General features: G+C 39.5%; 1 protein-coding gene across 1 annotated transcript; it reads left to right on the top strand.

Moving 5' to 3' along the window:
* The first annotated feature begins 2055 nt into the window (after nucleotides 1-2055).
* Nucleotides 2056-8977, top strand: LOC136624515 (zinc finger protein 345-like). The gene is made up of 6 exons (XM_066598500.1): nucleotides 2056-2185; nucleotides 2566-2745; nucleotides 2835-2958; nucleotides 3041-3105; nucleotides 4867-4969; nucleotides 7419-8977. The coding sequence occupies exons 1-6, from the start codon at nucleotides 2108-2110 to the stop codon at nucleotides 8753-8755; spliced, it is 1887 nt and encodes a 628-aa protein (XP_066454597.1). The 5' UTR covers nucleotides 2056-2107; the 3' UTR covers nucleotides 8756-8977.
* The last annotated feature ends 1299 nt before the right edge of the window (nucleotides 8978-10276 follow it).

The raw sequence follows: 10276 nt of genomic DNA on the forward strand, positions 1-10276 counted from the left end.
GAAGTTAGTAATTTTTTTTGTGACAACCCCCCTTAACCCCTTGAGTGGCGGGTTTTCTATGACCCTGTCGTACCCACCAGGGCAGGTTTTTTAAATGGTCTAATCATTGATTTTCATCTAATTTTGCAGTTGCGTTCCAAGAGCCATAACTTTTTCATTTTTCCATTGACCAGGCCATATGAGGGCTTGTTTTATTGCGGGACAAGTTGTACTTTTTCATGGCATCTTTTTTGGGTATATATAATGAATTGCATAACTTTTGTAAAAACATTTGTAGGGAGATTGGGGGGAAAAAAAAGAAATTCTGCCATTTGTTTTTTGGACTTCATTTTTACGGCGTTCAGCATGCAGAATAAATAATGTGATATTATTCTCTGAGTCAGCATGATTCTGGCAATACCAAGTTTATACAGTTTTTGTATGTTTCGGGGAGGAAAAAAAGTAATGGGGGGAAAAAAGAAAAAATGGGCCATGTCATTAAGGGGTTAAATAATGTACCAACTTCCTTCTCTGGGTCATTAAGACGCACGGATACCACATGTGTGATTTTATTTTAAATTTTTTACAAAGTAAAGGGAGACAAGTGTTTTTATTTTTTTTTATAACTTTTTTACTTTTGTTTTTTTATTTTTGTCCCTTTAGGGGACTTCCACAGGGACCCATCAGGACCCCCTGATCACTTTCCGGGGTCCGATGGTGACAGCCCTTTACATGCTGCAGTGACATCCCTTTACATGCTGCAGTCATATAGACTGCAGCATGTAAAGGGTTAACACAACAGAGATCAGAGGTTTTCTCTGATCTCTGCTGTAAGAGCTGGTTCCTGGCTGTCCTCTGACAGCTAAGCATCAGCTCTCCCTGCACAGAGACCGTCGGCTTGCTTCTGACAAGCCGATGGTCTCTATAGCAACCTGTAAACAAAGCAGGAGATTGCCGGCAGATCGGCAATATCTTCCTGCTTCTTAATGTCTTGCTTTGTTCTCTGTGGGACTGTGCAGGCAGAGCACAATGTCACAGCTTGAAATCTTCCAAGCTATATCACTATCGGCAGTGGAGCTCGTCCCGGAAAATTTCCGGGCGTGCCACTCAAGGGGTTAAAGGCAAGTTTCAGCTGAGGACATTCCGGACACATTTCCGCATCTGTGATATAGACGTGTGTTCCAGTCCAACCACGAGTTTTACTGACCAGAATGCAAAGCATCATAGGTCCCAATAATCCTCTGAGTTTGGGTCAATAAACCTTGCGGTAAAAATCCCATTATTGTGTTTATCATCTTTAGGGTACACGCACACGATGTTTTTTTAATCATTTTCAGATCCATTAATTTGATAGGGGAAGATTCACATATACTTTTTGGTTTATACTGATGAATAGTCCAAGAAAAATAAATTTCAGCATGTCCGGTTCTTCTCCGAATCTCAGCTGAGAGCAGAACCTGTCACTGTGTGGTGTCCCGCACATCGGATGCACATGGATGGGATGGCCAAGTGTTAACTGATCACTGTTGCGCCCGAGAATCTCGGGCACAACTTTTTAAATGTCTGTGCTTATGCATCCTTAGACCGTACTTATATTGGCGCGTGTAAGACTGATCCAATACTGAACTTTTAATATGCATTCTTACCTGTGAGTGCGATGTGTGCTTTGTGAAAAAAAGCATCGCTGCACATGAGATTTTCACGTGTGTTAAAATAGCATGTTGTTCAAATAGTAAAATAGAAAAACAGAACATTTACGGTGCACTCGCATAAACACCGTACAGCATGCGATGGTGGTGCAAATGTTTTTTTTTGTTCCAAAGAAAATAATAAGCAGTATCACCCAAAAATAGGACATTCTGCGATCAGTTCAAGAGAAAAATCGCTCATGTAAATTAACCCATGTAAAATAATGGACTCTTTTCATGTGTAATTTGTGTGCATCCCGAAACGCAGAGAAATCATACTAAAAATCGCCCGTCTAAAAACACGCATATTCATTGCTGTCTTTGAATCCACTATAATACAGAGATTTGCAGGGGGGTTACATTGTCTTCTCTTCTTCCCTTTCAGGATCCTCAGCTGATATCTTCTATATCAGATAATATTCCTGATTGACCCGACAAGGATGGAGAGGAAGCGGGACAAGATAACGGAGAGTATATTCACCCTCACCCTAGAGATACTCTTCCAGCTTACAGGAGAGGTGAGAGATTCTGGGGATGACGTCACGTTCCATCATTCTTATATATGTCAGTCTCTGGTCACATCTACAGCAGAGGATTTACTGTAGATTCATCATAAGTGCCGGGAAAATAATAGAGCCGGTAGTTCTGGTAGAATGACAGAAACCCAACAGATCTACTATAAGGCAACTGGAGGTCGTTGAGGGTCATTATTGTCTGTCATCTAACAGAACCAAAACTCTGAACATTTAGTTTTTCTGCTCCTGTGACTGAGTAGAACAACAGAGATGATGCACACAGATGTGAAAAGAATTTTAATAATTGTTGGCCATAACTGGAGACATGAAGGACTCCGGGAATGTCTGCAGGGATATTTATGGATGTATCTCCCCATAAAAAGGATTACACGGTAGTGAAGAAGACTTCTAGTGACGACTGTCAGGCCCCGGTGTCTGATGGATGGGGAAGACCCCTTAGTCCAATCACAGGGCCTCCACCTCACCCCCTGATACTGGAGGAGATCGATGAACAGAAGATCCTAGAACTCACCAACAAGATGATTAAGCTGCTGACTGGAGAGGTGACGCTGCTGGGAATGCTGGGACATTATTCAGTAACGCTATGGCGCCATAACGTGTCTGGGTAATGACAGTATCATTGTGTTGTCAGGTTCCTATAAGGTGTCAGGACGTCACTGTCTATTTCTCCATGGAGGAGTGGGAGTATTTAGAAGGACACCAGGATCTGTACAAGGACGTCATGATGGAGGACCACCAGTCCCCCCCATCACCAGGTAATAGACAGGACTAAATCCACACGGCCTTTATTATTGGTATGTAGAGAATGAAGTCAGTGGCTGTCTGTGTTTTCTGCAGGTAGAACCAGTAAGAGAACAGCAGCGGAGAGATGTCCCTATCCTTCTCTTCCACAGGATGATCAGGTAGATGGAGAGAAGGTCTCATGAAATCTCCTCTCTGGTCAGTAGGATGGCTGACAAGGTCTCGTGTTCAGTCTAATTATATATTGCACGGAAAATTTTATGAAGTCAAGGTTACTTTAGAGTAGCTGAGGAATAAAATGTGTATACACATAGAGGAGCATTAGATTTTTCTCAGGCTGCGTGTACCGATGTCTCTCTGCAGAATATGCCACCCCTCACACTCTCCTCATTTAGGACCTAAAGAATACTTGCGCCAAATTTTACGATTGTACGACAACAGGAAACTACATTACATAGGGATGCACTTACCTTTGCAATTAGCATTGAATAATTGACTTGTGACCCCTTTACTTTCCCTATTTAGGAACTAAAGAATGCTCCTGTCAAAGTTCATGTTTGTATGACACCAGGAAGTTAGAGAATTAGATTTGCTACATTACACAGGGGTGCCAATACTTTTGCACTTAGCATTGCATTTTTAAGTTGTGACCCCTTTACTTTTTCTATTTAGGACCTAAAGAATGGTCATGCCTAATTTCTTGTTTGTTCGACATCATGAAGTTAGAGAATTAGATTTGGTATATTACACAGGGGTGCCAGTATTTTTGCAATAAGCATTGTAGTTTCAAATTTTGACCCCTATACTTTTACTATATAGGACCTAAAGAATGCTCCTGCCAAATTTCATGTTTGTACGACATCGGAAAGTTAGAGAATTAGATTTGGTACATTACACAGGGGTGCCAGTATTTTTGCAATAAGCATTGTAGTTTTTGAGTTTTGACCCCTATACTTTTACGATATAGGACCTAAAGAATGCTCCTGCCAAATTTCATGATTGTACGACATCGGAAAGTTAGAGAATTAGATTTGGTACATTGCACAGGTGTGCAAATACATTTGCACTTAGCATTGAATTTTTGAGTTGTGATTCCTTTACGTTTCCTATTTAGGACCTAAAGAATGGTTATGCCGAATTTCATGTTTATGCGACATCGGGAAGTAAGAGAATTACTTAGTCAGTGAGGGCTTTCCCTTTATATGTATACTAACTGATAGGCTCGGCCATGCCCAATTTAATTTGATCAAGGTGTTTACATGTTGTTTGCACGGAAAATTTAATGAAGTCAAGGTTAGTTTAGAGTAACCGAGGATTAAAATATGTATACATATAGAGGAGTGTTAGATTCTTCTTAGGCTGCAAGTACCGATGTCCCTCTGCAGAATGTGCCACCACTTCCACTCTCCCCATATAGGATCCAAAGAATGCTTGAGCCAAATTTCACGCTTGTACGACACCGAGAAGTTACATTACATAGGGGTGCACTTACCATGACCCCTTTGATTTTCCTATTTAGGACCTAAAGAATGATCATCCCAAATTTCATGGTTGTATGACATCGGGAAGTTAGAGAACTGGTCAGTGAGTGAGTGAGGGCTTTCACGCACACGCACACACACACACACACACACACACACACATATATATAATTGTGTAATGAGAAAGCTGGAGATGGCGGGATTACAGCCTACCACAGACATTAGATATCTGCATCTTTTCTGGTTCTGGAGACTTCTGGTTGGAATAAAGAAGCAACAGGTTGGAGTTATACAGGAGACCTGCAGCTATTTGGCCCAGATCACTACTGCTGTCATGTCATTCCGACTCCTCATACTAATTAATGACCTTTTCTGGCCATATAAAACCTTCCACACGACTTCTCCAACTGTGTGATGACTTTTACAATATTTATTTCACAGCTGGTGAATCCGGATGAAGATCTGATCCCTATTGATGCTACAGAGACACATGTGAGGGGGGATCAGCCGTGTAAGGAGGGGATTCCTACAGATGACCCCCCAGGTGAGACTACATGTAGAGAAGAGTCTGTGTTGTCGGGGTTTCTGCTGAATGTTGCCTTATTGAGCCAAAAACAATGTTAAGAATTTTTTTCATAATACGCTACTCAAACAAAAATTAGGGAAACATTTAAGTCACATTAGGAGTAAAACTATCAGTCCCGCACACAATAGCAGTTTTTTTAAAATCTATATTAACCTCTTGAGAACGCGGCCCTTTTTTTCCATTTTTGTTTTTTCTTCCCCCTTTTTAAAACAATCATAACTCTATTATTTATCCATCTGAGGGCTTGATATTTTGCAGGACGAGTCATATTTTTCAATGGCACTATTTAATCTACCATATAATGTGCTGAAAACTTCTGACAGCCATAACATTTTTGTTTTTCCGTGAACATAATTATGCAAGAACTCATTTTGTGCGAGACGTCCTGGAGTTTCTGTTAGTACTGTTTTAGAATACATACGACTTTTTGATTGCTTTTTATTACATTTTGTCTTGGATTATACTTCTTAATTCTGTGGGTCAGTAGGACCACAGGGATACCAAATTTATACAGTTCATTAATATGTAGTAATGCTTAAAAGTTAAATACATTTTGAGAAAAAATGATTTTCTGACGCTAGATTTTACCTGCATTATTTTTTTCATTTTTCCACTGATAGGACTGTGTGAGGGCTCGATTTTTGTGGGGTGACCTGTAGTTTGCATTGGTACCATTTTGGGGAACATATAAAACTTTTTGATAGCTTTTCATTAATTTTTTTTTTCTGATGGAGACCTAAGTAGACCTTTATGGATGTAGTAATACCAATTTGTAGATTTTTTTTATTTTACTTTAGATTTTTACAATCCTAATAAAAAAACACTGTTTATTTCTCGACTTTTGCATTGGGAGACACAGTTGAAAACCATGGGTATAGCTACTACCACTATAGGGTGTACACTAAGCAAAAAAAAAGTGTTAGTTTCTCCTCCCAGCTATACACCTCCTGCAGAAGCCAGGTAATCAGTTTTAGCTGAGTCTCAGAGCTCTACGGTCTATGGTAGTTAGGTGAGTATTTTCTCCACTGAGGTAAGTATTCTCTCCTCCCTCTTTTCCTTCCTCTTTCTTTTTACCACCACCACTGCAGCCAACTTTCTTTACTCCACTTCCAACCCCCCAACCACCGACCAAAACCAGTCAACCTATACCAAGCCCCCTAGCAGATGCTCCTTGGGGTGGCATATTCCTGGGGAGTATGAAGATTTCCCTATGAGAGACAGTTGACTAGCCAATAATGTTTCTAAAGCTATTTGTGGTAAGAGTTCTCATCTACCAGAAAACAAAGCCAGCCACGTGTGGTTCTGCACAGAAGAAGAGGCTCCAGATTTGTTTCTTTTGCCGCTCCAAAACAAAACACTCTCCTACAAACTGCGCCCGTCCTGGTGTCCCTGGCCACTATACTCCAAGCCCGCCTATACTAAATCTTCTATGTGTATGGCTGTCCCCAACCAAGGCAATCAGAGTGGGGTGATGACTTTTTTTATTCAAGGAGACCTAACTCACTCATGGCTCAGACATCTATGTTCAGAAGGTTATCTCTTCGAGCTATGCCATATCGTTTTCTACAAACCCAAAGATTGCTTCTTCAGTTCCAAAATTCCGATCTCTCCTTCATAGTGCAATGCTTTGGCTTATGTGATACACACTTCCTCATCTGAGGGTGTAATTGTCCCTGTTTCGCCATAAACAGTGCAGGGGGTTATATTCCAATCTCTTCACAAGGAGGACGGCACTGTCCGACCTGTTCTGCATTTGAAGAGATTAAATCAATATGTCAAGGTTCAACAGTTCAGCGTGGAGTTGTTGAGATCTGTCATTGCGCCCATGGGAGTTTCTGTCATCCATTGATATTAAGCAATTCACCTAGTGATTAGTGAAAAGTTTACAAAGTAATAGAGGATGCACTTACTTGGATGAGGAGTTTGCAGGCACCAGTGATCCTCTAGGTTCGCTTTTAATGTAAGAGGCTTTATATCTATTAGTTCCACGCTTGAAAAAGGAGGTGAATCTGTTTATAAACACTCCAAAACACGTTGCACTTCTCTGTAATCCCTGTACTGTTTGTCCAGTGCAGGACAACCTGAATAATGTGTGATACTTTCTTCTTAAAGCTTCTGTGATCTGTAACCTTACTAGCTGTATGAGCCGTGGATAAGATCAGCAGCTGAGAGCTCCAGCTGTATGTACTAGTTAAACGTCAACGCATGGGAAAACACAACAAATAAGCTTATTGGCTAAAATAATTGGTCCATTAGGATGGCTGTCAGTAGATTAGGTGCTCCACGAATTATTGCGGCTTCTGTGAATGGGAAAACCCTTTAACAATTTATATGCAAATGTCATAAACTATTAGTATAATTGTAATGTTATATTCAAAAATATTAAAATTCATTTTATTCTTGCCAGATGACAAAACTAGAAACTCCAAAGGACATCTGATATCAACAGATTATGAAGTGGAAGATCCTGGTATCATACAAGATACAAATGAAAAGCCGGTTATTATCCCAAATATGCCCTCAGCCCTTCACAGCAAAAATCTATCTTCTGATCCTTCTAAACATGTTTCATCTTCTGATTCATTGAAGAATGTTAAACAAAATAAAATTTACAGAACAGATGTTGAACAACAAAGAGCTCACACAGGGGAGAAGCCATATTCATGTTCTGAGTGTGGTAAATGTTTTAACCGAAAATCAAAGCTTGTGTTACATCAGAGAATTCACACAGGAGAAAGGCCATATTCATGTTCTGAATGTGGGAAATGTTTTAACCAAAAATCAAATCTTGTGTTACATCAGAGAATTCACACAGGGGAGAAGCCATATTCATGTTCTGAATGTAGGAAATGTTTTAACCTAAAATCAAATCTTGTGTTACATCAGAGAATTCACACAGGGGAAAGGCCATATTCATGTTCTGAATGTGGAAAATGTTTTAACCGAAAATCAAGTCTTGTGTTACATCAGAGAATTCACACAGGGGAGAAGCCATTTTCATGTTCTGAATGTGGGAAAGGTTTTAACCGAAAATCAAATCTTGTGTTACATCAGAGAATTCACACAGGGGAGAAGCCACATTCTTGTTCTGAATGTGGGAAATGTTTTAACCAAAAATCAAGTCTTGTTTCACATCAGATAATTCACACAGGAGAGAAGCCATATTCATGTTCTGAATGTGGGAAATGTTTTAACCTAAAATCAAATCTTGTGTTACATCAGAGAATTCACACGAGGGAAAAGCCCCATTCTTGTTCTGAATGTGGGAAATGTTTTTACCGAAAATCAAATCTTGTGTTACATCAGAGAATTCACACGAGGGAAAAGCCCCATTCTTGTTCTGAATGTGGGAAATGTTTTTACCGAAAATCAAATCTTGTGTTACATCAGAGAAATCACACAGTGGAGAAGCCATATTCATGTTCTGAATGTGGGAAATCTTTTAACAATAAATCAGATCTTGTTAAACATCAGAGAATTCATACAGGGGAAAAGCCATATTCATGTTCAGAATGTGGGAAATCTTTTAACAATAAATCAGATCTTGTTAAACATCAGAGAATTCATACAGGGGAAAATCCATATTCTTGTTCTGAATGTGGGAAATGTTTTAACCAAAAATCAAGTCTTGTGTTACATCAGGGAATTCACACAGGGGAGAAGCCATATTCATGTTCTGAATGTGGGAAATGTTTTAACCGAAAATCAAGTCTTGTGTTACATCAGAGAATTCACACAGGGTAGAGAAGATATTTTTATGTTCTGAATATGGGAAATCTTTTCACACATGTTCTTATTAAACATTAGAAAAAACACACAGAGGAGAAGCCACATTCATGTTAGGAATATGGGAACTGTTTTAAACATAAATCACATCTTGCTGTACATCAGACATGTATCTTCCTGATTGTGGAAAATGTTTTAAGCCGAAACCAACTCTCATTAAAAATCAGAAAATTCACACAAGGGAAGAAGCCATTTTTATGTTCAGAATGTGGCAAAAAAGCCATTTACATGTTTTGATTGTGGTAAATGTTTTATGCATCATTTACATGTTTAGATTGTGGTGAATGTTTTATGCATAAATCAACTGTCGTTACTCATCTGAGAATTCACACAGGGGAGAAGCCATTTTCACGTTGAGAATGTGAGAAATGTTTTGTATTCAAAAGATTTTTATTGAAACTTTAAGGGTAATAGACAAAACACGAATACAATGAGGTATCAAAGATTTAACATAAGTTGTGATGAAATAAATTGTTTAACTTGTCCTATTGTCTTTTGCCTAATAACAATTGACTCATATTTTCATGTAAACTTAGGAGTAATTTTGTTGGTGACATATGCCACCTCTCCGTATATACCTCTCAAGTATGAATATACCAGAAGCCCTGCTTATGATAATCACCTATGGTGTAACAGCTGGCGCCTGAACAGGGACCAAGTGACCAGAACCTCTGATCCGACTTACTCTCGAACGGACAGAATGCACAGACCCATAATCAGGACCATGCTGGCTGGTAAGAAACTGTTATTCTTATCCCCCATTGTGTCTCTGTGCTTTTGTCTGTTCAAAGTTCAGTATGTTCATTTATATTGAGTGGTTCATTTAAGGTCTAAATTTGGTTCATTTTATATGACAAAGAACCCTGTCAAACAAGCTGTCTCGTTGTCTGGGTTTGAATGAATGTGTAACCCAATGTGTTTGAAGGCCATAATAGTGTCAATAGGTTGAATAATTGTCCTAGTGTGGATATTCTATGATCTAAGTTCCCTAATCTACTGGTAATATGTTCCCGATCCCTGACGAGGGACCGATTGTTTAGGTGGGTCCTGCCCTGTGAAGCCTGAGTTTTTAGGGGCACGCAGAGGAAATACCTGTGTATGTGGTTTAGGTGGGTCCTGCACTGTGAAGACTGAGTTTTTAGGGTCACGCAGAGGGAACAATTATACTGTAGGACAAGTGTCTGACTTGTGACAAAAATCACTTGCCATAGTAAACATATCCTCAGACGGGGTTACCGTCTCCTCAAATAAGGAGGAAAAAGGTTATTAAAAACCCATGTAGATTACCAGTGACACATGGGTAACAGATGGTCTAAGAAAGCCACCTCAGATGAGTCAGAATGAATATTGACCTAAAACATAGTAAAGAATATGGAAGGTAAAGAAATAGCCAAAGAATGCAAGGCTTTGATGCCTATCATGAAACAGGACACCAGACATGGGACCCTTAGTCCCGGGCTGTAAATAGCAGTATAGGAA

This window comes from Eleutherodactylus coqui, chromosome 4 (genome assembly GCF_035609145.1).
Source record: "Eleutherodactylus coqui strain aEleCoq1 chromosome 4, aEleCoq1.hap1, whole genome shotgun sequence".
Taxonomy (NCBI): Eukaryota; Metazoa; Chordata; class Amphibia; order Anura; family Eleutherodactylidae; genus Eleutherodactylus; species Eleutherodactylus coqui.

Bases quoted from the DNA above. Each gene is read 5' to 3' on its own strand.
- LOC136624515 (XM_066598500.1), top strand. From the start codon at position 2,108: ATGGAGAGGAAGCGGGACAAGATAACGGAGAGTATATTCACCCTCACC. The intron at 2,959-3,040 runs GTAATAGACAGG...TGTTTTCTGCAG, and splicing joins CCAGTCCCCCCCATCACCAG to GTAGAACCAGTAAGAGAACA. The intron at 3,106-4,866 runs GTAGATGGAGAG...TTTATTTCACAG, and splicing joins CTCTTCCACAGGATGATCAG to CTGGTGAATCCGGATGAAGA.